Genomic DNA, 24,119 nt, shown 5'->3' with positions numbered 1-24,119 from the left:
GTTGTGTTCGAGGAGCCCGAGGAAGAGTCGGACATGGACAAACTCAGGCGGGAACGAGCAGAGCGGAAAGCAGCTGCAGAAGAGTGGCTTCGCCTTCACGCTGCTCAGAGGGCTGCTGAGGAGGAGGTTAATGGGGAGCATAGAGAGTAGTTGTTGTTGTCGTCACGGTCGTTCCACTTCTTGCTCATTGTTACTCACTGTCTTTGGTTGTCGATGCCACTATTATCGCTGCTCTTATTGCTTCTTTTGTACCATTATTAATGTATTATTCCGCTTTGCAACGAACACTTCTGATTGATCGCTCGAGTCTGGTATACCCTGAAAGTAACGACAACTATTATTTAGGCTGATAGATGGAATTGGACTAATACATGTTGAAAGCAGGGCTTAGACTGACACGGGCTGGTTGAGAAACTTAGACTAAAACTAGGTGATAGGTCTTATTCAGAATAAAATACATGGTATACGTAGACAAGGCTAATACTACATTATGTACTTGGTTATCCCAATGCTGTCTGAGCCGTCCTGTCAATCTGACGACGCTGATCAGACGCCGTCAGATTGTTTACATGTATCAGCTGCATTATCCTAACGGTGTCTGACCAGAACCGTCAATCTGACGAGTCTGATCAGACGCCGTCAGATGGGACCTACCTATCAGCCGTGTCAGGCTAGCCCATCTGACCAGTCCCGTCCATCTGAGCTTGCCTGACTGTCGCCAAAGCATAAACGCTAACGTCAATCAGGCGACAATCAGGCGAGCTCGGACTTACCGGGCTGATCGCACATAAGGGGGGGTATCAGCGCCCGACCAGAGTGGTCGACGTTCGCTGGTGCTCACAATCTTTGGACCAATATCCGACGTTGAGAGATCCTACTTTGAAAGCTCCGGTCGCGGAAACCAAGATTTGTGAACAGAAGAATATCTCTTGTCTCCCCACTTCCGGGCGGCTCAAGGAGCGTCTACCTCAGAAGGTGAGACGGATGACATGGAGCTTTCAGAATGAGAGTATATAATGTTCTCGTAGAAACGTAGTCATGACGCTTATTCCTACTTACCGCTCCTCCTCATTTTGGTTTGAACGTTTTAGTGGTCGAACATACTTATCTCAATCTTACTTTTCAGTGCCTTGAGCGCCAGCGAAATTGGACGCAGCCTCTCGCCTATACTCCTTAACACTACATCACTTTCAGTAATTACTCACTTTCAATAGGGATACCAATGATATAAAGTCATGAATTTCGTAACATACTATACATGTCGGTGAATACAGTAAAAGTCCTGGACTTCGGTCAAGTCTGACCATATCGGAAATGGCTATCTGCACATCTGCAGAATCAGACCTTCTTCTTCGGTTTCTTCGACTTTTTGTTCCAGTGTTCCCTTTCATCCTCACTATCAGAAACGTCATCGTTTTTCCTCTTCCTGGTCTTAGCGTAAAGGGTATCGACGGCGAGTTGCTTTGTCTTGTTCAGCTTGAGTTTCTCTGGCATTCTATGCTCCAAACTGGTTGCACGATCGAACAGGCCTAAAACCAGGTTATGGTCTTCCAGGCGCTTGGTGTATTCGGTGTACTCCCGCGCAGCTTGCCACGCAGCGTGCGTCTGTCGTAAAATTTTCCTGCGTTCCCCCTGTGCGGTAGCCAATTCCTGCTCAAGCCGCTCAATGTCCCGCAGCCCTTTCTTGTCCGCATCCCTTGGTTTCGGCAGGTAGCGAACTCGCAGTACGTCCTCCAGGTCGTCCAACAAAGAATGAAGAACATCGTTGGGAACCGGGAGAAGTGTCATGCTTCTGACAACCAACGACCAACTCTTGGAATGGCCACCTTGGGGGGGACGATGGGAATCGGCAGACCCCTCTCCGACGACACTGACTTCCTCATACACTTTTTTGATGTAATTTGCTAAATCATACAGAGGCATGCCGTGTTTAGTGTACTTCAAGACCTGCAGTGAGAGGACGTGAAAGTAGGATTCGAGGTCGTCCGCAAGCACATGTAGTGTCGGTTTTTTTGCCAAAAGCAGCTTTGCAGATATGAATTGCCATGTACCCTGTGATTTAGGTAATTAAGGAAACGATCGACGAAAGAAAAGCGAAACACTCACCGTCCTCTCATTTTGACGAGGGGTTCGATCAGTGTGCAACTTAGCTACGTCCCAATCAATGAGGATCCCCTTACCATCCACCATGATGATGTTCCCGGAACTGATGTCACGATGCAAAATTTTAGCCTTTTCATACGCATCCTTGTGAGCTACGGGGTTGTTTGAGGACCAGGGAATGAGTACGAACGATGCAACACACCAATCATAGAGTCGTGCATCACAGTGATTAATTGTCCAACAGACTTACAATTTAGAAGGCTCTCCCCGCATTCCTTGAAAAGCAGACGACAATGGTAGTGACCTCTCAAACGCTTGAGTGGAGGTTTACCCTTAGTTTGACGACGGTGAGTCTGTGTGGCCTGTATGTCTTCAGGTCCTCTGTGACGGACGTTCCCGGACGTGAGGAGCGTCAAGATGTTGCGTACTCCAGCTGCCTTCAACTTGGAGTATACAACGGCCTCCCCCAAGATATGTTGTGCAGAGACCTTCCACGTATCCTTCAAGAATCGAACCTCTCTATCTTTGGGATCATACACTTTGTAACAGCGAGTGCATCGTCCGGTGAGAGAGTCGGTGTTCCTGACACAAGGTTGGGACCCAATAACCCTTGTCAGATTGCCTGTAGTATCGTCATATATTTCGAAGACGTATAGCGGCTCGTGGAGGAGGTTGAGTGCGTTTCGCGTCGCCTGTTCCGAAGTCCGAACAGACTCGTCGTCGCAATCATCGAGACTGTACACGGAAGTGTCGATGCCGCGAACTTTCGGAGTCGCGTAACTGTAACTGTGGAGGAATTTCTGCAACCATGAAGTCCTCGTATAGTCGAACCGTGGGGTGACAACAGCACCCGCTCTATCCCAGCGAATAAGTCGAGCAAAGGTACCTATGACCAGAATAGAGAAACAATGGGTACGTTGTTGTAAAGCGAGTTGGGCAGTCGCGTACATCGTAATTTGTCCGCGAGTATCTTGCCCTTGAGTTGTATTCATTTCAAATTGACCTTCAGTTTCGTCTGAGAAGGCGTCGTCTCCAAGTCTGAGCTTGACCTCGACGATGATTTCCGCTTCTTGAAGGTTGACTGGCGCTAGCTTCTCAGCGGGGTGAGGTCGAGCTGGTTCAGGTCGAGCTTCTGCACTGACTTGCTCCTCAGCACCAGCCTCCTCTGTACCGTCTGACTCCTCTGATCCACTGTCTGGCTCCTCAGAACCAGCCACCTCCGAAATGTCTGGCTCATCGGAACCAGCCTCCTCTGAAAGGTCTGACTCCTCAGAACCAGCCTCTTCTGAAATGTCTGACTCCTCAGAACCATCCTCCCCTGGCAACTCAGGAGGATCAGCTTCTGAAATGGTTGGTTCTTCAGGACCAACGCCGCCTCGGTAATAACTTGAAATGTCGGGTTTAATCTCCACCTTCCCTTCCCCATATGGAGCATACGCAGGATGCATATGAGTATCATGAAACTCCAATGTAGGGCAGTACGCTTGAAAAGCTTGGACCTGCTGAACGTTAGCCGGTTAGGTTGCATGGAAGAACATGAGAACGCACCAGGTCTGAGTACATGTCTACTTCATACTGGCATCCTGACGCCCTTTTCAACGCATTTTCTGCTGACTTGAACCCTTGATAGGCCGGGATATCTCCGATTACGGGCAGAAACACTTCCAAAAAACTTTCGGGCCCCATTTCAACGTACTTTCCAGTGTTTTCGAATTGGGCTAGGCAGTATCGGTTGTCATGCTCGTAATGCAAGGAGGTGCAAGGGACACGAGCCGATGCAGAGCGTCTATGAGGTGTGGACATTGCTGGTGTTTTGGGTCTCTTGGTGTTTTGGGTGGCGCTGGTGGGCGTGGCCGTAAGCGAGGCAGTTCGGGACTGTGGGGCCTCTCACTGTCGGTGAACGTGACATGCTGGCCATGGAAGTCTAAATAGAAGGGTTACGTGACGTGGCCCCACGTAGTCACGGCTTCGTGCACTCCTTTAGTTGGAGCGCTACCTGTGACACTAAAGTTGGCACATGTCGTACAGATAATTCTTTCAGTCTCACAGCCTCAAAATCGTACTTTAGTCACGAAACATCAATATATCAAGAAACAATATTACTTGTATATGTAGTACACATCTCTTTTAGATACAGAACTTGTATTACGGTGTCGTATGAATCTATTTCGCTGCCTTCGCTTCCGCGAGAGCCTCTTTGAGTGATGAAATCACCTTCTCGATATCACCCCGCTCAGTGTCAACAGCCGAGATTCCCATATGGCCTATACGGAAGTACTTGTCTGTTGTAGATAAGTTGAGTGACATTACGCTTATGGACCTAATGCCAAATGGTACACACCTTTGATACTGGCATGCAGACCGCCCGCAACAACAATACCACGCTTAACGAGGCGAGGGAGAATATCAGCCGCGCCGAGTCCATCAGGGAAGTACAACTACAAATGCTCAATGAGTATAGCATCTCCTTTGATAGGACAAGGTGCGAAACGTACTGCAGTCATGCCGTTCGCCGCGACCTCTGGCCGTAAAGGTACTTCTTTCAAGCCAAGGCCTTTCGCGGCATCCTTGAATCTCTTGCTGGCTTCTCTATGAATCCTGAATCTGTCTTCAATCGAGGGGGATGACTCAGTGATGGCTTTGAGCGAGGCATTGTACGCGTAGATCAGGTTGACCGGAGGTGTGGCAAAGTACGAAGGATTGCCTGCTTCGTATGCCTTCATTATGGGGAGCCATCTGTAAGAGGTATAAGAGGGGATGGGGTGAAATGTGGAAAGAAAAATACAGACTTTTTCCAGTTCGCATAATAAGAAGTGATGGGCTTCTGACGAGATTCACAGACCTAGAGTAAAGTGAGCTGACCGACCAATTGCTGAGTACAGAGTAAAATAGATCACCTTCAGAGCTCTGGTGCTAGCAACAAGAATGCTTAGTCCAGGAGGAACACCGAGACCTTTTTGACTGCCTGTTAGGACAACATCTAGGTCCCATTCGTCGAACCGAATCTCCTCGCTAGCGACTGAACATACGCCATCTACTATCACCTGTAGATACAATCAAACCAGTCAATCGCAATCAGCACCCGGATTTCCCGTACCATTGTCTCAGGCGAAAGCCGTCTGACGAGTGAAGCCACTGCCTTGATATCCGATACAACGCCAGTCGAAGTGTCGACGTGGGTGACTGTCACCACTTTATACTTCTTAGTCTTCAGAGCCTTCTCGATATCAGATACTGCTACGGCATCGCCGACTTGAGCTTTGATTTGATCGACGTTGGCACCGTAAACAGTTAGACTGAACGAGGAGGACGATCAATGTCGGGTGGCTGACGACGATAAGATGCAACACGCACCAGTCGGCAAAGCTATCACCAAAGTACCCGCTGTTAAGGACCAGAGCATGCTCTCCGGGTTCAACGAGGTTTGACGCGACCTGATGATAATTATGAGCAACGCAATCGACCTTCCCTAATTGTCATTAACGTACTTGATCCCAACCCAATGTACCACTTCCTGCTATCAAGAAAGGCTGGCCGTCCGATGTAAGGAGCACCTTGCTGATAACACATTAACGCCGTTTAGCTTGAAGGTCCTCGGATGAACGTAAAACTCTCCGCACCGTGTCATCCTAATGCAATCGCCGAAAACAGGGATGAATTCGGGCGCAACATGCGACATGGAAGGGTGTGCATTTGCGAAAAGAACCTAAGTATTTGAATCTGTCAGCCATCAAGAATAGGAGATCTTTAGAATTTACTCGCATCGTCAGTGACCTCAATAGGTCCAGGGATTCTACGGATATATCATATGATCAGGAAAGCACAATCACTAGCACAATAAACTCACAAAAGTAACCTGAAATCGAGCAGTTAGTAAAGCATTGTACACGCAAGAACATTCAGAAACTGACTTGTGAGGTTGTTGATGGAAGTCTGTAGTCTGAGTCGCCATATTACGCCCGCTTTGGAGATGAGGAAGAAGGAGGTTAAGTCTTGCAGCGGCTCTATCACCTTGAGAACCCAGCATTTTTAGGCGGGGAAACGGACTTCCGTAGACTGACCTCGTCCCCCGCCGGAGCCCCTCAAATACCAGTCTCATCGCCGCTCTATTCGAAAAAGCGTTGGGGTCGGAACATTATTCCGCCTTCCTTTAGGCTCACTGCCGCTAACAGCTAACACCAGGAACAATCTAGAAGCGACACCTGCGGTAAGATTGTTCGTTTCAATGGCTTGAAGGCCACAGTAAAGCACATGGGTATCGGGACACCTGGAGTAAGAGCAGGGACCCATACAACAATACTATATACTTACGGGGCCATGAATGCTACAGGCTACACCCGAGCAGCTGAACAATCATCTTTGGCAGATAATAATAAGTTGCTACAATTGCCTAATGTATATATCCTGGGCAGGTACGAGTCGTGCGCGGAGGTTCCAAATCCGTGATAGCAGGGGTAACGAACCAAATAAGCGGGAGGGGAACGAGTAGAAGGGAAGACGCGACGTGGGTCTACTACGAGAATGGTCACAGATTCTGGCGCACCATTTTATCTATATGGCGCCTTTGATTCCAATCCGACGATATTTCTCTTCATACACCTGAGCCAGGGCAGTCATCGCAGGTTTACAGTCGAATACTTTTTCCGAGTCGCGGGCTGTCGGATTCGTGTAGAACGGTGCTTTATGTTCTTCCAGAAACTTGCGTGTCGCATCTAGGTCGTCGAAGGCCAGTTCGTTTTGAATGAAAGTGAGGCCTATCGTCCTGTAACTGATCGTCTCACGGTCAAATTTCCTGTCCCTTCCCCAATCAAGCGACGAAGCCACGTACGCTTTAACTATGACCATGAGCGCCTTCGTACGTTCCCGATCAATAAAATGGTCCATAATGTATGCCCCCATGTTAGGAGCGGTCATGTATAACATAAATAGAGAATGGTAGTTGCCCATGGAAAGCGAGCGTTGCACGCTAAGTGCATGTTTTACGGCAGTATCCGTCTTCTGTTTGGGTGTTAGTTGACCTACGTAGAGATTTAATTCTTACAAAAATAGCCAGTCAGCGAAACGGCCGATTTGACAGAAAGGTAAGGGACCGGCTGACCACTTCTGTTGCGTCCATGCAATAACATGAGAATTCGGTAAGCTGTGAATTCCTCCACTTTGCCCGGTATTCCGAGTTCATACAGGGTTTTGAGGGTAGCTTGACACTGGTTATATTCAACCATATCGTTCTGAGTCATGGGTCAATTAAGTACCACAGCTAGCAATCTCAATCTGTAAGGAACATACACTCTCCAAGGCCATCCTTGCATGGATTTCATAGACTTGAACCGTGAATTCGTTTTTTATTCGTTGCACCTGGGATGGTGTGAGTATAAGCGACCATTTCACACATTTTAGGGCCGACTAACGGTGAGATCCTGGCGCAAACTTTTCAACTGATTGCATATCCACGAATAAGAACATTTCTCTCTCCATCGCTTCTTCAGTTGTATAAGAGTTTCCTGTAAAACGAGATACGGACGTATTTGTTCGGGTTTCGGTTCCTATGGAAAAATGAGCCATCGCACAGACATAATACTGGGGGTGAACTGACCGTTGTTATACGCAGGTAATCCTTGAAGATCTCTTTGGAAGTTCCCACTATGGTAAACCGATCCCAGTCTATGACATTCTGCGAGTGACTGAGAGATACAAAAAATGTGGCATAACACAGGGAACGCACTGGATCTGCCTCCGGTTCATCAAGACCACCAAACGGTGAGCTTGAACGAGAAGAGTTCAAGAGATGGGCGTGGTGATGATTCACTTTGAGTGAAGACTGATAGTGGCCATTGGTGCGAACATTCCGTTGCCTTTCAATTTCATGTTCTCGTTGAAACCGCTCCGCTCTTCGATTGAGGGCGACTTGATCGTTCAGGTCGAGAGCTGCAGTACCGGAGGTGACCTGTTTCACAGTTGATTTCTTTGCCTTCTTATTTGATTGAGGACTATCATGTCTACATCGCAAGTTATAAACGTCATTGGAGAAATCAATGGCGACACGCACAACTTGCGCTTGAGATTCACAGTAGAAGGGAGTTTTGTGAGAAGACTGATGAGGGCTGAAATATCAACAAGAAAGGAGAGAAATAGCAGAGATAAAGAACCTTTGTAACTGAACGCCATTCCAATCCGTCGTCCACAATGTGTGTGCATTGTAAGCTTCACTGATTACCTGTCGCAACTCATTCTGTGCTTCCTGCCTATTACTGTCAGTCATTTGGCCCAAACATTTCGCAACCCAATCTCTGCTCAATGATTAGAGTTAATTAATGGGAGAAAGAAACAGCAGGTTACTTGAGTTGAGGCGGCCAAGACTCTGAAGACATTGTATCGAGCGAGGTTCAAGAATGAGGACACTTGTAAGCATGAAGGATGCTTAAGTAATAAGGTCACGTTATCCAAGTTGTTAAACTGCGAAGACTAATTACGGCCCCGCTTCTCACCACAGTAGCGAGATGCCTATCTTACAAAATACTCAATGATCGTACCCTGTCGCATACGAATTTGATGTGGGTTCTGATTCACACCTATCACTACGCTTTGCCTCCGCGCGATCATTCAATGTCGATTGCTGAACAGAGGCAGGTCTGTATTCTTGGCTGTTCGAAAATCAAAAGATCCAATAAATCAACTCGCCCACGATTCCGCATTACTGCTGTTCGTAGGTATGGCGATGGTGATGATCTTCGACATAGCATTCAAAGCCAAAAAAATGGGTCTTATCAACTCTGGAAATAGTGCTAGGAATGGGCTTTATAATTCCAGCTCCAGGATTCTTTTCTCTTTTCTTCCTTTGAGGCTTGCCGGTTCTTGCCACTTCCTGGATATCTATTGTGTCGTTTTGTTTCTCCTTTCAACAAATATCAATCATTCTCCTGTGGTCTTCTCCGATGGCTCCTTCGCTTTCACCTTCAAAACAAACGGAACCTGGGACATCAGTGGTCGAAGCAGAAACAGATCCAAATTTGCTCTTGGGTGCCCTCGAGATTGGGATATTTGTCAGTACATTCCTCTTCGGGGTGCTTATGACTCAAGGCCGGACATACTGGCGACAACGGAAGCGTGACGGAACTATGTTTCAAGTGTTGGTGAGAGCACCCAACCCCTTCGATTTTTCACTTATTGAACTCGTACTCAGGTCGTGCTTTTACTGTAAGTCAGCATCCTGTTAGTGCTACAACTTCGCACCGTCATGATAGTTTTCTTCAGCACTCTCGAATTCGGGCATACCATAGCGTGCATGGGAACCGTCTACTATTTTACGGTGACCACAGCAGGATACAGTGTCAAACCAGGCAACTGCTACTCTTTCAGCATCGCTATGGCCTTCGGCGCGTTTGTCATCACTCTTGTTCAGGCGAGTGCAAACAGACATAAAAAAATACATCTTTGGGGTCTAATCCTGTCCACCAGACCTTCTATGTGTTCCGCTGTTACACCTTCAGCTCGAACCTCACTCTCAGCTTGATTGGTTACTCGCTCGTGCTTTTTCACGTTTCTGGAACCCTCTGGATCACGTACGAATCTTGGTTGGGGGTAACAGATCCGAATCCGTTCAAAGTTCAGACGGACTTTGGGTGGCTGATCTCGGCTACACTTGGGGTAGGGGCATTGGTTGATGTCTATGCAGCGGGAAGTATGTGTTGGTATTTGATAAGATCATTAGATGGGATTGGGAGCATTCAAATGTTCGAGAGGTTGGTGGATCTCAATGCCCGACTTGGAACACGTAAACTCTGGTATTCATTCGGACTTCTAGCACCACGAGCTTGGTGAAGAGTCTTTCGGTTTGGACGATAGGTAAATTTGAAAGTGCACACCTCTCTTCTTTACATCCTCTCATACTCTGTTCTCTAGAAACTGGCCTCGCAACAAGGTTTGCTTCCGACCATCTCTCTCTGCATACGTACTCATTGTTATGCATTTTTAGCGCAGCTTCCATCGCTGTGTTGGTGTGCGTGAGTTGCTACAGTAGTTGTTGCTTGCGTAGGCGATGACCGACTAAACTTGCTTCCTCTCTCTCCTTTGTGCAGTTCTACTTCATGAGATTCAATTGCGAGTTGAACGCTATCCTCCATGGTTTCATCATCAACTTACTGTCGATTCAGATATCTGGGCCGCGATTTATTTGTCATTGACCAAACGTACGTTTCTATATATGCTGATAGCTTTAAATAGCTCATCCCCGACGTCCCGTGTCGACACAGTGTATAGCATCTCCTTCTTAGCGTCGTCAGATCCATCTCATCGCTTCTATCTGTTACTGCCGACTGATGAGACCCATTCTCTTCAGATTAAACCAACGTACGACATACCGAATGAGATATGGCATTGCTGACAGCACACTCCCCCGGAGCCCTCCCCAGGTCCAATCACAGCTTTCTTCATATACCTTGAACTCGAGTGTAGGTGACCTGTCCCTGGTCGGTGTATGGTTTCTGAATCGGGTTCTCAATGGCAGCGGCGGGATTCACTTTCTGGTGTCAAAACACAAAGGAGGCGGTGGACGGACACTCGATCGGTGAGGCCTTTTCTGGCTTACATATACTCATCTTTTACCCTCTGACAATCTTAGATTCCGCTGAGTTTGACTGGAGCTGTTTTTCGTCGCTGATTTGACCGCAAATTCGTTCTCCATCGGACCATAAACCAACTCCTTCGTTAGATAGTGATTAGGAAACCTCATTTTGAGATCCACTTACCTGGCCGAAGTCTTGTTCAGAGTACAGTACCTAGTGCAAACACCGAATTGAGAAGTATTTGTGACCATCCAAATCATCTACATAGCTTGGCCCGAGCTCCAACGTTTTTCATATTAGAAACGGTGAATTTCAGTCGTTTCACCGTTTCAATCATCGTGATTTCATTCTGGTATGAACTTTGAATCAAGCACATATGCAACTGGATCGTAGGTAAAAGTGGTGACGTAAAGTTTCTAGCGCGAATCAAATGCTTGTGATTGGCTGAAGAAGGGTAACCTTTCCCGATTCCGTCCGCCAACGCGTGACAAGCTCCCTTCTCCTCCTCCGTTTTAAAAGGCCAATATGTTGTCGAGGTTGTCCTCAGGAGCCCTTAAACGGGCTGGCTCCTTGGCTTCCTCCCGTTCGACTCAAATTCTCTCCTCTTCTCGTTCGACAGCCGTAAGTTTACGCGCCTTTTTCCCCCCCTTGTATTTTGGTAACCTCGATTCTAACAGGTTCGTTTTGCATCGTCGAGCTCGTCTGCCTCAAATGCTTTCGAGGTAACTCAATTCGAGATGAAACGAATTCATAAATTCACAATCGTCCGCAGGCCTTCTTGGGCTCTCGAATAACTCTCGCAGGAGCAACGTTGTTCACCGCCGGCACCATTGCATGGTACTCCCACCTCTATGGTTCTCTTCCTTTCCTCGGAGAAGCACACGCAAGCCACCTCAGCGACGAAGGTCTTCATCCTACTCACTACCCTTGGCCTCATGATGGCTTTTTCGATACCTTTGACCACGCTAGGTATGTAGCACCTGTCTCCATCGGTTACTACAGCTCTTATCAACGTTCTATTTTTTTCTCTTCTGCAGTATTCGAAGAGGATATCAAGTCTATCGTGAAGTCTGTGCTGCATGTCACTCCCTCGACCGCATTGCCTGGCGTAATCTAGTCGGCGTCTCGCACACTGTGGATGAGGCGCGTACCATGGCAGAAGAAGTTGAATATCAGGATGGACCTAACGATGAGGGTGAAATGTTCATGCGTCCCGGAAAACTCTCTGACTACATGCCTGCACCGTACCCGAATGAAGAGGCTGCCCGAGCTGGAAATGCTGGTGCCCTTCCACCCGACCTCAGTCTGATCGTAAAAGCGCGTCACGGCGGTTGCGTGAGTGTCAATCCTGAATCAACCTTCAAACTCATTGAGCCATAGTGCTCTCTAGGACTACATCTTCTCCCTACTGACAGGATATATGGACCCTCCTGCTGGTGTTGAAATCCGTGACGGCATGAACTACAACCCGTACTTCCCTGGTGGTGCTATCGGTATGGCCCGTCTCCTTTTTGACGGTCTCGTGGAATATGAGGATGGTAAGCAGATAAACTCCTTCCGTCAAACACATCTCGCTCTAAATATCATTAAGGCACTCCTGCAACCACCCCGCAAATGGCCAAGGACGTCGTAACCTTCTTGAACTGGGCTGCTGAGCCTGAACATGACGAACGAAAGAAGATCGGTCTCAAGGCTGTCATCCTCTTCTCCACTCTGTTTGCAATTAGTATATACGTGAAACGCTTCAAGTGGACAGTTATCAAAAACAGAAAGATTGGTGCGTCCTTGTTACTCGATTTATTCATTTGAGGCATGTTCATTCATGTTTCCCCTCAATAGTCTACACCCCCCCGAAGGACCACGCCGGACACTAGAGGTAGAGGACGGTATATATGCTCAAGGTTTTGTGTAGACAATACAATGGCTCTTCAAATACTGAAGTTTTTCATCTTAATTGGAACTCAACGATCTGCTGCGACCTGACAGAGCTCGGGTACCCTCGGTGCATTGAAGAGTGTATATCCGACCGAAGCACTGTTTGTTAGTGTATGAAGCGAGTTCAATCTTGTGAATTTCATGCAAAAGTGATGGCTAATCGACGTCTAGGAAACGGGACCCCCTGTACGGCATGGGTTCTTTCTATCCAAGTCCCTGCTCCTGTGGCATACATAACTTTGACTCATTATAAGCCGTATTGAATTTCAGTTTCAAAGGGGAAGAATGGTGAACGGATTTAGCGGAAAACTGCGGTTTGTAAGTACCATGGCTTTTTCCCAATTCGTTCTCGTTCGTATGGTCCTCACTCCGCGCAGCCATATGGGTCGGTTGCCAATCCGAACAGGCTCTTATAAGCTGTGTATCGTTGCTTCAGCTGAAGTGTTTGAGAGTGTCCACAGTCTTCTTGAAACTTGTACTAAGGGATTTGGTGCACTGCCTCTATTAAAATATTTTCTATGGAGCCTGTCGGCAAACGTCTGTGTGAAATGCCAGTAACAATTCATTGCACTTCACCCCATATTGAAGCCGTTGGTCCTCGTCCTCCCTGAGATCTTTTCCTTTCTTTTATCTTCATTTAAGGGGTTATAATTAGATGGTCCATTTCCCTTCGACTCTCATGCCATCAGCCACCGTTGACTCGGATTCACCGTCGAGTTCCCCGTCCATCTCTTTCTCTTCTACTGCCACCCAAGAACCAGTCGACGTCATCAGTGCTCTCCCAAAGGACAGCTCAGAGGAAGCGGCGATTGTCTCCATATACTCAATGTACGGCGACGACAGTCACAATCGACACAGTTGGAACCCTCCTTCGAGTTATACCTTCTCAAGGTCATCGTTGTTGAAGCAGCATGAATCTTTGAATGGCAACGGCCATCCCAGGGAGAATAGTTACGAAAGTGGAGAGCTAGCATACCTCCAAAACCGACACTCGGCGATAATAGACCTTACAGCTGAAGCTAGAAACTCGCAGAGGAATTCAGAGTACAATAAACGGTCCTCCGCGGGCAGCCACAAGACCGGCAACTTCACTTCATTGTCCTCCACACCGGCCACATCCAGCTATTCTCCCTCGACCACACGTTATTCCTCGACAACGAGGTCGAGTTTCAAAGATTTATCACCAATTTCTTCCCCGTCGACCCTCATTCGCCCAGTACCTGTTGCACTGCCCACAACTGTCGACCACAGTCCACGTCTTAGTCCGACGCCCCAATACCTCAATGTACCTCTTTCTCGTCCTAGTTCACATCACTCACAACGATCCGAACGTTCCCGGCAGACGATGGAGCAAGCAGCAGAAGATGTACCAGCGTCAAGCTCACCAACACCTTCCCCAAAAGCCACTTCGAGTCTTCCATTAAAACACCCAGTTTATACTGGATCACCCGAGTCCAACACTTCGTTAGTCCCCTCTGAGGGCGAAGACATGGATGCCTTTCATGTACGGAACACGTATGCTCAACTCGACGTTTCCGGTGTCAAGGGTGATGGTTACGAGGACGGTGTTGAGCGCACCCGTGCCCGGGTCGGTGGCAGTCGTGCGAGTCAAATCAATGCAGCTGCTGCGATTGGAGACGGCAACGAGAAGAAAGGCGATTTGGATGAACGGGAGTTGATTGCATTGGCTAGTGTCGATCGGTACGACTTTTCCATCGAAATTAAGGCACTCAAAACGCTTAACTTTTGCTTTGATAGTTATGGCTTCTTCTCTACTCTCTCTCACGACAGACTAGTCCTTTTGCCTTCGGCACCCTTAACCAAACGACTCACACCCAATTCATCACCTGGGCCTAGAGATGCATCAACTTCAGGGACCACATTGTCTTCATTACCCCCTTCTCAACCTCTCCTGAAGGAAACATCGCGAATAGGGAAATGGGCACGGATGTTAAGACCACGAAAGCGGGAGGTCGGAGGGAACGTTGATTCATGGGTCGTAAAGCCAAGCAAAGAGTCCAAGCTTCGTGAGAGGACGTACAAAGGCGTACCGGACAGATGGCGGCCTGCTGCATGGGAACTCTTCTTGTCCCGAAACGCCTCTGCAGATGTCTGTAGTGGGGGACATGGGCATGGAGCAACGGAGTCCTTTTCAATGCAACAACTGGAACAAGACTACAAAGACTGCCTGGACAAGCCATCGACCTACGATATCCAAATTGACCTTGATGTACCTCGGACCATCTCTGGGCATGTCCTGTTTCGAACGCGATATGGAGCAGGCCAGCGTTCACTGTTCCACGTCTTACATTGTTTCTCGTTGCGCTGTTCAGCATGTGGTTATGTGCAAGGCATGGGCCCCATCGCTGCTACCTTACTATGCTACTTTCCTCCGTCACATGTGTATGCTTCTCTTGTCCGTCTTCACTCCTCTCCAGACTATGCGCTTCACACAATATTTGCACCGGGATTTCCGGGCTTACTCGAGGCAATCTTTGTTCAGGAGAGGATTATCAGAGAGCTGTTGCCGGCAGTGTACAAGGCATTTGGAGACATGGGGGTTAGCACAACGAGTTACGCTACGAAATGGTATATCACGCTGTTTGCGAACAGTGTTACCTTCCAGACGCAGTTGAGATTGTGGGACGCGTTTCTGTTGGAAGGAAAGGACGTGTTTGTGGTGCTTGCCGTTGGAGTGGTCTGGGTCTTCAGAGGTATGCTTCCCATGTAATAACGCTTCCTCGATCCTGACTTGCGTCCTTATTTTAGACCAAATCACTTCTGCTTCTGCCAATTTTGAAACCGTTCTTTCTCTACTTTCTTCGTTCTTCGTACCAGAAGATGAGAATATCTTACTCTCTTGGGTCGGAAAAACAATGGCGGACAAGAAGGTTCGTGCCAATATGATGCGTTGGAGAGCTGACTGGCAGGAGATAGTTATGGAAGGAAAGGAAGCAACTGTGTTGCTTTGATAAATTAATACGGTTGCACACTCATTCTTCTTGCCCTTTGCGATAACGCTCGTTTAAACCCTCCTCTTTCCTCTTCCTCTCTCTTCCTCCGATGTCATTTTTCTCGATCTCACCTCAATCGCTATCATTCTCACACTGCCAGCGCAGGTTATTTCTCCACTAATTTATACCTTGTTTCTCAGTTGACCGTTGACAGACAAATGCTCATTAATCTTATCCCTACGTTTAACAGCTCTTGGTCTCGGTTCTTTCACATTCATTCTTTGCATTTTCGCTGTTTCGCCCTACTAGCTTTCTATCCCAGATTAGTCTCGCAATGCAATCTGTACCAGTAGCAATCCGGTAGCATTTTACGTATCATAGATGATATATCCTCTCATTGCCAAAGCTGATACGCTTGAGGTTAACGGGCGCGTCGTGACAAATGCGTGACAGTTCGTGTTTTCTCAACATCATCCACCACGTCGGTCAACGACGAGCATGGACCGCCGACGTTCAGTGATGCCCCCTGGGTCAAGTCTTCCTGTTCCGACAACGATGAAGAAACCAGCAGCCCCCACACCCAATGCCAGTCGGATGTCTCTTTCTGGCCATGCGATTCGCGGTCCATACCCTATACCCCCCAATATAAACCCTCGGCAAACCCTATTAAGATCCCAGGGCACAGGAATCAACCCATTGCTACAAAGTGCTTCCAAGTCTGCTATTGGTAGAACTCCAGGACCGCCAAAGTCAGTATCTGCGCGTCTTGGTATACCAAAAATAGCTTTACTGACGCCTCGCTGACAGTAGCAATCGTCGCGGTTCAATATGGGCCGGTGCACCGGCCCAACCTTCCAGTAGTCAGCCTAAAGATCCACGCCCTATTCGTGATAAGAACTTCCAAGCCAGAGAACGCGCGGAAATATACAGTTATCTCAAAGACAACCCACCGCAGGATTTCACCATACAGAAGTTGACCAACGTCACTGGGAAGGATTATCGATGCATATTCGAACATCTAGTTCAAACCATAAATCCAATGTGTCTTATCGAAGGACAAACTCGATTCGAGGACGTGTTTATACCGACGTTAAAAGCGTTACGATACCCATGGGTGAATTCATTAGATAATAAGTGGCTAGCTGCACCAGCAAGTATGCATTCGTGGCCGTCACTGTTGGGTGTGTTGCATTGGCTTGTGGAAATGTGCAAAGTGCGTTCTTTAAGCCTGGTGGTTACTTGAAACGTCGGCTAAACTGACAAGGTCAAATAGATGGTCGAGGAATACTTCAATAGTGGGCATCCGACGCTCCAGGATACCAGAATCATTCCCGATGAATTCGATGATCCTAATCACCATGCTGCCTTGGCACTTGAATACTATCAGGATTCGTACATAATATGGCTCGATCATGTCGATGAGTTTATCGAACCCAACCAGCAAATTGAAGATCGTTATGGCGCGTCTCTTTCCAATCTATTATAAATCTTTTAATTTACGCGGGACGTATAGCCAGGAAGAACGAACGCGCTCAGCAGGAGCTAGATTTGCTTACGACCCAGCTGCATGAAGCAATGACAGAACTCAAGAAGTTAACGGACTCACCAGTACGCACCTCACACGCACACTTTCAGATGTGTCGCAACAGACTCTGAATTCAACCCTTCTCAAGGCACCCATAGCTAAATTTGAAGACGATAATAAGCAACTCAATGGTGATAGTGAAAAGTTCCGCAGGATCTTACAACAGTACGATGCGCGGAAGGCAAAGTTGACAGACGCGATCGCGGCAGAGAGAGACGAGCTAAATCGACTAGGTGTGTACTCCTGCCTAACTTGCGATAATCCATGGTAACCGGTTCCACAGATAAAGAGTTGACTGCAATGAAAGCTGAACAAGAACGATTGCAGAAGATTGTTCAGGAACAGAATCTTTCGCCAGAGGAAGTTCACCGTATGAATTCTGACCACGAAGTCTTGCAACGGAATTTGGATGACCTCCGGCAAAAGAAGGCAGACATACATCGAACGGTCATGAAGCTTGAAGTAACTCTCACGCATTCGACTTCTAAGGCTGAAGAATGTTTGGATCAATATACAAACCTTCTCTCGAAATTGGATCTTTTCCCTCCGCTTTCACCTCCCCACGAGCATGTCGACTTGACCATGGAGCTTAACACAGCAGCGCAAGATACACGACAGCTTCTGATTGGGCCAGACATAAAGAAGGTGGTTAAACCCGTACTTAATAATGTAGCAGAGGCCAAGCGAAGGGAACGAGCTAATCTGGACACCGAGAGGATCAAGCTGGACAATGATCTCGATCGGATGATCATGGAACTTGAGATACTCGAAAATGAGATAAATCAGGAAGAGAGCAAAGTGAAGTCGGTAAATGACGAGGCTGAAAGTCTACACGCCGTGAGTGTCGTTTTGTTCCCCTCTACTCATCTAAAATATTCTTCGTGACAGAGCTCACAGCAAGAAGGCCAACAAGCTGCTCAACAGCTTACGCGTTTAGAAAGAGACCTTTCTGATGCACGAACCGCAGCTCTCGCGAGTGGGATGGGAGTCAAATCGCGTTTGCAGTCGCTACAAATCGAGTTGAGTCCCCGGCGTTTCTCCATTGCAAGTATTCTATTGACTGTTCTTCAGATACAATGAGCAGGTGGCAAAATATGGACGCCTCAAGGATGAAACAATTCGGGCTATCTTGAAGAATAGTAACGAGATTGCAGAGTTTAAAGGGGAAGTTTCCAGGAACTTGCAGGAACTGAGAACCGTCGCTGAGATGGGTTCATGACGTTAACTATTGTAGCTACCGTACCTACAGTATCTATGCTCCATGTATCTTGATGTGATTGTTGTATGTGATGTATTGTGTATTAAGATTGTGTATTAGGATTTGAGGGCTGTTGTGCAGATCTTCAGCTTCGCGTGAATAGAGTTTCTCGTTCCAGTCTAAGTGTAACCATACAAGAAAGTAGTGATGAAAGAATAGCATAAACAGAATATAATCAAGGAAAAATGTCTTTTGGGGTAAGGGGCGAACGAGGGGATCCAAACGTACCAACATCAACATGTCAGCCGTGGATGGCGAACCAATCACTTCCCACCAGTTGTGCCCATTCCCATGGTAGCCTTGAAGGTGTCGTAGATCCACCATTGGAAGCCAGTCAAAGTACCTAAGGTTGTAATGAGTGAATGTGTAAACGGCATAGCGTACCATAAACATACCAATCATCAACACACGAGTACCGAGACCCTTCGTAGCTAAAGTTCCAAAGCCGACCTCGCCAGCAATTTGTCCGACGGACTTGCCCTTATTTTCGGCCTTTCCGAGGAGAGAAACGAGGGAATCAGCGGGATGAGAGACGATGGCGCAGATGATACCAGCGATGTAACCGGAGGCAAAAGTGACACCGAGCTGGGTGGATGTGGAGTAGGTTTCCTTGGGTTTCGTGAAGACATGGTTGTAAAACAAGGAAACGGTCCCTTCGTAGCAGAAGAACTTGGCCATAGTGTAGGGGATCTAAAATAATCGAAGACACGCGAATATGTAACCTCGGAAGCATGCGACCAAGCCGACATACCTGACGCGACCAAAGGGGGACAAGCGAACCGTAGGGATAACGGGTCTCAGCCTTGAGTTTGCTCATCTCTGCCAAGGCCGGACCGAAGGCAGTGGGGAAGCTACCAGTAGCACTCGTCTGGATCTTGACCTTGGTCATTTCCAGGGGGCAAAGGGCAACGTCGGCGAAAACTTCAGCAGAAGCAGAAGCAGCGAGCCAGATAACACCCTTGTACTTCTCGGAAGTCTCCTTGCCAGCCATGTTCTGGTAGACATCTTTAAAGACCTCGTAAATACCATATTTGAACATTCCTTGCAAAGAGTATCCGACCAATGTCGGTCCAACACCCTTCCAAATGCCACGGGAACCTTCCTCTGCAGCGAGCAACTTGATCGTAGGAACCAATCCCTTGTATTTAACGGGGTTGACCTGAGGAGCGTACGAAGGTGGTCAAATAAGAAAGAAGAGGTGCAGAAAAAGTCTGCTTACCTGCATGTTACATTTGGCGACATCAAGGGGAGTGATAGCAGCGTGCGTCAAACCGCAAGCAAGAGCACCACCCAAAAGGGCCTTCGAATAGTACGAGGCGTCATGAGGAACAGGACCAAGGTACCTTAAACGTGAACGTGAAGAGTGAGAAATAGAAGAATGAGCAGATAATATGAGTAACCTTGCATCCCATTTTCCGGTAGGGGAAGACATCTTGGAATAGGATATACTTTTCAATCTACAAAGTCTAATAAGCTCGACTGGATGCGCTGTGCCAGGGACGAGCGGGGAGTCAGTCGTGTCGACGATGGGCAGGGATAAGATGGGCTCTTGAGAAGCGTCGAGAGGGGAGGAAAGGAAAAAGGGATAACAGACTTAGATATCGGTGAATCTAGATCAGTATATCTAAGGTTATATCTCAGTAGGATGGGTTTGCTAAAGGGCTGGCACCATTACCGCGGCACACTGCACGGAACACTGCCCAACGTCGTGATGCGTCTTCGACGGAGATTCAGGCATTTGATTTCTTGAGGAACTGCGTTTTCTCCTGGGACGTGGTGGCTCCGACGGCGAGATTTGTGTACCACGTAGTCAACTTGTGGCAGCGTAAAGTGTTGGAGGGTTTTCTGTGGTTTGAAGACGATGCAGATGATAGTGTGGAGGAAGAATTTGCCGGCCTCGACGGCAACAACGTGGACGACACCAACGAGACGGTTATGTTTGACCTCTACTTTCGTATTAGTACTACGTAAGTACACCCTGGGTGAGCTCGCTCTAGGCCAGTATCGGTAGTTTGTGTAATCTGCCATTAGAATTCCATTACGTAATACACCACTTAGCAGCACTGCCACTCCTTAGCTGAGCACAGGTAGTCCGAACCGATAAGTATAACACCGGATGCATCCACATGGTCCCACTTAGCAGTGGTCCGTGTTTCTGTTCAACGGCCGGTAGGGAACTGCACGGGTTTGGCGGGGACGGTACGCAAAATCCATCCCGTGCAACTGTAACTCCCGTCCTGCGCGATTGGCGGGGTCACGTAATACCAAAAAAGGAAGGTACTGGCAATTATGGTCAACTTGGCCATAAGTCAGTGGAATATTCAGATCCGGAAAGGTCCGAAGATGGGTTTTCGTGTCGATGCGTGTGACTGTAACAGTCAGACGCATCTCTTCTTCACTCCACCATCTTCGTTAGCTTCTGAGCTCATCATCGTTGCCAATGTCGACGAGAGGCATAGTTTTTCCTAGCCTTTCTTTTTCCTTTCTTTCCTTCCTTGTTCATGCGTTCCCTTGTTTCACTTTCCACATGACTTCCACAGACATTCCGGCTGACTGCCTTCGCCCTAGAGCTCCTCACCAGGACCTGCCCTGTAGGAGAGCTCAGGGCCGCTTTACGGCATGACGTGCAGATGCAGAAGACAAGATTGCGAACTCCGACCCCGCTTCTGATGCCGACGGTGCCGACGAGAACAGGCAGTTCAGCGATTCCCAAACCGACGCATTTACTGTCAATGCCCTAGACAGTGCCCGTTCTTTGACATGAGACGACTCGAACGGCATTCCAGATGTCGTTGCAACTCCCTGTGTCCCGTCCTCCCCTTCGATTTTGGACCGCTGTCCGACTCCTAGCAGATCCGGGCACATACAACCGCCTCCGATGGTTGAACCGTCACCCTCTCCTCTGCACTTCTCCCGTCAGGAGAAAGGCAAGGACAGGGAGCCACATATGCATCGTGACCCACAGGTCCATGAAGGTATGGTCAACCAGCTGGTTTCCCATCCCGTGCTAACCTCGCCCACAGGTGCTATCCCTGCTGGGATCTTACAGTCAGCCGGCTCGCTAGCCAAACAAAGTGATTTGGGTTGCAAAGGTATGGGCTGCAGCCCGTTCTTCCCGCTCATCTAACCATTATTACCTGCAGGTGACCCCGATCTGACACACATTATTTCAGATCGACGAGCGTTCAACCCTCACATGAGAACTGCTGTTCACTTCCAGGCCGCTGCCTCCGCTGACAAGACTGAGTCTTTGTGTGGTAGGGACTCGCAGAAGCGCAGGAAGCACAGACGTCGCTGACGCTCCAGCTCCAGCTCCTCGTCATCCAGCTCCTCATCTGGCAGTGAGCTGGACTCCCTCTCGAGGTCAAAGAAGCTGAAACTGTCAATTCTCGACCCGCTGACGGCTGATTCTGTGGTTCTGCCATCCTCAGGGATGAGCCACATTCATGTTGCTGTGGTTCACTGTCTGTCCAGTGGCTGGCCTTGGCCTATCTCCCTTTGCCATTTTGCGCCGTTCTTCCGTTCAAGGCTCTCATTTTCTGCTACAACCGACACGAAATCCATGTTCAAGCAATTGAATAGCATCCCAGTGACTGATCTCAGCTGAGGTGACTTCCACGATGTCGCACTTCATTTTCCGAACGCAATCAAGCGCTACTTCATGTTGTAGATAGAACTCAGTGCGTCAATACGACAACTATATTGAATATAGATATACCTGTTGTAGATAGAACTGTATCATACGAGTCAGAACGATATAAGTAAAAGTATACTAGAGCTTACCTCACCCTAGTCAGCATCCACCCAACCCATCGGTTTCAAGTCCCCCCCTGGGCTGTAACGTATCTTGTAGTCTAATGTACCCTTCACATATTCCGCAACATGTACCAAAGCATCCCAATGCGATCTTCCTGGATTGTTTTGGAATCTCGCTAAGACGTTGACCGCTATCGTGCTGAAAATCGGATTTGACCCTAAAATGCATATTTTTAATCATTTTAATAACATTTGAGTTATAAATTAAGGGAATGTAGGACTAGGGTGAGCCCGAATTACTAGTCAAAGCACAAGCCTCTATGTGAGACTTTAGCAGTACGAAAAGTACGGAATTAGAAAGATGAGAGACTTCGCGAGGTTTCGAAAACGGTAGAAACCTCAAGAAGCAGCCTCTTAAAAACCTTCGTATTTTGAATAGAAGGCCTCGTCTTACTTGCGGAATGCTTGGGGCGAACATAGGGAATTTATTGAACACTTTACTTTGACTTCACGAAGTATTGTTGGACAACTCGGACTTAAAGGAATTAACGAAGGATATATCAGACTTAAAGGAATTAACGAAGGATATATCGGACAAAGGCCCTACATGCGGATCTAGGATAGAAATATCCGGCTCCCATGAAGTCATAGGAAAAGGAAAGGATTACAATGTTCCGAAAACAAAGGAAATCTAGACCTCGCGAGGTTGACATGACAGTTGTTACCGAAGACAGGAACACAGGAAATATGTCATGAGCGGCGACTGGTTCTTTTCCTTATTTAGAGGACAACAGGACAAGGGTGACATAGGAGATATGTTTCCAAGGATATGTGGGCAACTCGGAGACCTCAGGAAGTCTAGGCTCTGTCATCGTAACGTGGATACAGACAGGGGATTCTTGGCTTATTATTTTATTCATGGTTTCTGGCACAACCTCTTGTATTATGCCTGATTAGGCGAGTTTCTGTTCGACTGAAAGGGATTTTATTATTATTCTCAAGTTTACTACATATCTTGGACTTTTATTATTTTTATTTCGAAAAGTGTATATAAGGAGGGAGGGTAGCAGGAATTTTCCCCCAGCAGCCTACGAGCGGAGACGCAGTTCACCTACTAGGACTAGCTCAAGGATTTTACCTTTGCCCCTCACTTCGTCGAAGTTTGGTGTTTTGTGTTTGGATTGATTTGGACCTATTGCAATTTGGATTTGATTGGATTGTTATTGGAATTGAACTTGGATTTTGAAGTCAATTTGGACTTATATTGAATTGGAATTGCATTTGGACTTGATCGGAAATTTGAACTTGAACTTGAACTTCGCGAAGTCTTGAGAAAAGCTTTGTTGAATCCTTATTGTTGAAATATTGAATTAGTGTTTTGTCTTGTCATTTGATAAGAAGGAATAGAAACTTGATTGAATCTTAAAAACCGAATATCCCTATATTCTCTCTTTCTTAGTGCCTCTTAGTGCAAACTAAAGCCTTAAGAATACCAACCTCCACCCCTTTACACTTGTGTAAACTCTTCTTGGTGTGGTTTTGGTTTGCGCACTTCGTGCTTGAGGTGTGTTTGCTAGCCATATTTAGTGGTGTTACACAGAGTTATTATCTGGTGACCACCGCAGGGGGTGGTATTACTAGGAAAGAAAGGATTCTCGAAACCGTACTCTTTAAAGAAGTTTGCTTCTAAGAAGTACAATTGTTCATTTGGTTGAGATCAAACCGAAGTACTTGTCAAAATTGCACCCAGATCTAAAAAGACAGATAAGGGAAAAGCAGTTAGCACTTCGCGAACGAGATCAACGCAGACTTCGAGCGCTGCAGGACACTTAGAATTGACTGAACATAGAATTTCTAAGATCCAACAGGAAAAAGAATTAGAAAAGCAAGTTGCTCTCCTAAAGGAAAATATACAATTGCAACAAGAGATTAATAGTCTCAGACTTGCTTCATTAAAGGATAGAGCC

General features: G+C 47.4%; 9 protein-coding genes across 12 annotated transcripts; 5 read left to right on the top strand and 4 right to left on the bottom strand.

Annotated features, from left to right (window-relative positions):
* Positions 1 to 1,338: 1,338 nt before the first annotated feature.
* E1B28_007445 (uncharacterized protein) lies at positions 1,339 to 3,906 on the bottom strand (the record flags this gene model as incomplete). Its single annotated transcript, XM_043152187.1, has 4 exons — positions 1,339 to 2,052; positions 2,107 to 2,255; positions 2,306 to 3,602; positions 3,652 to 3,906. The coding sequence occupies 4 exons, from the start codon at positions 3,904 to 3,906 to the stop codon at positions 1,339 to 1,341; spliced, it is 2,415 nt and encodes an 804-aa protein (XP_043010273.1).
* Positions 3,907 to 4,172: 266 nt separating this feature from the next.
* E1B28_007444 (uncharacterized protein) lies at positions 4,173 to 6,328 on the bottom strand. The gene is made up of 12 exons (XM_043152186.1): positions 6,015 to 6,328; positions 5,951 to 5,959; positions 5,866 to 5,896; positions 5,724 to 5,809; positions 5,592 to 5,661; positions 5,458 to 5,537; positions 5,201 to 5,399; positions 5,001 to 5,147; positions 4,893 to 4,945; positions 4,599 to 4,839; positions 4,445 to 4,541; positions 4,173 to 4,385 (listed from the first exon to the last, which is right to left on the bottom strand). Exons 1-12 carry the CDS (start codon positions 6,200 to 6,202, stop codon positions 4,267 to 4,269), a joined length of 1,320 nt encoding a protein of 439 aa, XP_043010272.1. The 5' UTR covers positions 6,203 to 6,328; the 3' UTR covers positions 4,173 to 4,266.
* A 93-nt stretch (positions 6,329 to 6,421) lies between these two features.
* E1B28_007443 (uncharacterized protein) lies at positions 6,422 to 8,516 on the bottom strand. 2 transcript variants are annotated; one of them, XM_043152184.1, is made up of 10 exons: positions 8,440 to 8,516; positions 8,250 to 8,390; positions 8,150 to 8,194; positions 7,826 to 8,099; positions 7,697 to 7,774; positions 7,512 to 7,646; positions 7,390 to 7,458; positions 7,202 to 7,331; positions 6,932 to 7,139; positions 6,422 to 6,871 (listed from the first exon to the last, which is right to left on the bottom strand). In XM_043152184.1, exons 1-10 carry the CDS (start codon positions 8,469 to 8,471, stop codon positions 6,655 to 6,657), a joined length of 1,329 nt encoding a protein of 442 aa, XP_043010270.1. In that variant the 5' UTR covers positions 8,472 to 8,516; the 3' UTR covers positions 6,422 to 6,654. The 2 variants fall into 2 exon arrangements, with proteins under 2 accessions (XP_043010270.1, XP_043010271.1); XM_043152185.1 differs by having other exon boundaries at positions 8,150 to 8,390.
* Positions 8,517 to 8,664: 148 nt separating this feature from the next.
* E1B28_007442 (uncharacterized protein) lies at positions 8,665 to 10,936 on the top strand. Of its 3 annotated transcripts, XM_043152181.1 has the most exons (13): positions 8,665 to 9,233; positions 9,284 to 9,297; positions 9,355 to 9,502; positions 9,559 to 9,842; positions 9,905 to 9,945; positions 10,003 to 10,021; positions 10,076 to 10,103; positions 10,179 to 10,200; positions 10,254 to 10,289; positions 10,353 to 10,377; positions 10,439 to 10,550; positions 10,607 to 10,666; positions 10,721 to 10,936. In XM_043152181.1, the coding sequence occupies exons 1-13, from the start codon at positions 9,036 to 9,038 to the stop codon at positions 10,757 to 10,759; spliced, it is 1,026 nt and encodes a 341-aa protein (XP_043010267.1). In that variant the 5' UTR covers positions 8,665 to 9,035; the 3' UTR covers positions 10,760 to 10,936. The 3 variants fall into 3 exon arrangements, with proteins under 3 accessions (XP_043010267.1, XP_043010269.1, XP_043010268.1); XM_043152183.1 differs by having other exon boundaries at positions 10,353 to 10,550; XM_043152182.1 differs by having other exon boundaries at positions 8,665 to 9,297.
* A 187-nt stretch (positions 10,937 to 11,123) lies between these two features.
* CYT1 (cytochrome c1) lies at positions 11,124 to 12,691 on the top strand. The gene is made up of 7 exons (XM_043152180.1): positions 11,124 to 11,285; positions 11,342 to 11,386; positions 11,437 to 11,633; positions 11,702 to 11,999; positions 12,055 to 12,202; positions 12,256 to 12,441; positions 12,504 to 12,691. Exons 1-7 carry the CDS (start codon positions 11,190 to 11,192, stop codon positions 12,536 to 12,538), a joined length of 1,005 nt encoding a protein of 334 aa, XP_043010266.1. The 5' UTR covers positions 11,124 to 11,189; the 3' UTR covers positions 12,539 to 12,691.
* Positions 12,692 to 13,278: 587 nt separating this feature from the next.
* Positions 13,279 to 15,571, top strand: E1B28_007440 (uncharacterized protein; the record flags this gene model as incomplete). The annotated part of the gene is made up of 3 exons (XM_043152179.1): positions 13,279 to 14,300; positions 14,358 to 15,313; positions 15,369 to 15,571. The coding sequence occupies 3 exons, from the start codon at positions 13,279 to 13,281 to the stop codon at positions 15,569 to 15,571; spliced, it is 2,181 nt and encodes a 726-aa protein (XP_043010265.1).
* A 480-nt stretch (positions 15,572 to 16,051) lies between these two features.
* On the top strand, positions 16,052 to 18,357 carry E1B28_007439 (uncharacterized protein; the record flags this gene model as incomplete). Its single annotated transcript, XM_043152178.1, has 8 exons — positions 16,052 to 16,302; positions 16,361 to 16,766; positions 16,827 to 17,013; positions 17,067 to 17,161; positions 17,227 to 17,371; positions 17,422 to 17,975; positions 18,027 to 18,157; positions 18,210 to 18,357. 8 exons carry the CDS (start codon positions 16,052 to 16,054, stop codon positions 18,355 to 18,357), a joined length of 1,917 nt encoding a protein of 638 aa, XP_043010264.1.
* A 74-nt stretch (positions 18,358 to 18,431) lies between these two features.
* On the bottom strand, positions 18,432 to 20,311 carry E1B28_007438 (uncharacterized protein). Its single transcript, XM_043152177.1, has 8 exons — positions 20,072 to 20,311; positions 19,991 to 20,020; positions 19,797 to 19,884; positions 19,616 to 19,739; positions 19,148 to 19,555; positions 18,792 to 19,086; positions 18,625 to 18,739; positions 18,432 to 18,485 (listed from the first exon to the last, which is right to left on the bottom strand). Exons 3-7 carry the CDS (start codon positions 19,826 to 19,828, stop codon positions 18,660 to 18,662), a joined length of 939 nt encoding a protein of 312 aa, XP_043010263.1. The 5' UTR covers positions 19,829 to 19,884; positions 19,991 to 20,020; positions 20,072 to 20,311; the 3' UTR covers positions 18,432 to 18,485; positions 18,625 to 18,659.
* A 963-nt stretch (positions 20,312 to 21,274) lies between these two features.
* E1B28_007437 (uncharacterized protein) lies at positions 21,275 to 21,694 on the top strand (the record flags this gene model as incomplete). The annotated part of the gene is made up of 3 exons (XM_043152176.1): positions 21,275 to 21,371; positions 21,420 to 21,488; positions 21,540 to 21,694. The coding sequence occupies 3 exons, from the start codon at positions 21,275 to 21,277 to the stop codon at positions 21,692 to 21,694; spliced, it is 321 nt and encodes a 106-aa protein (XP_043010262.1).
* Between the last annotated feature and the right edge of the window lie 2,425 nt (positions 21,695 to 24,119).

The sequence above is a fragment of the Marasmius oreades genome, chromosome 4 (assembly GCF_018924745.1).
Source record: "Marasmius oreades isolate 03SP1 chromosome 4, whole genome shotgun sequence".
Lineage (NCBI taxonomy): Eukaryota > Fungi > Basidiomycota > Agaricomycetes > Agaricales > Marasmiaceae > Marasmius > Marasmius oreades.
The sequence above is the reverse complement of the archived record's forward strand: the minus strand, read 5'-3'. Positions and strand labels throughout refer to the sequence as shown.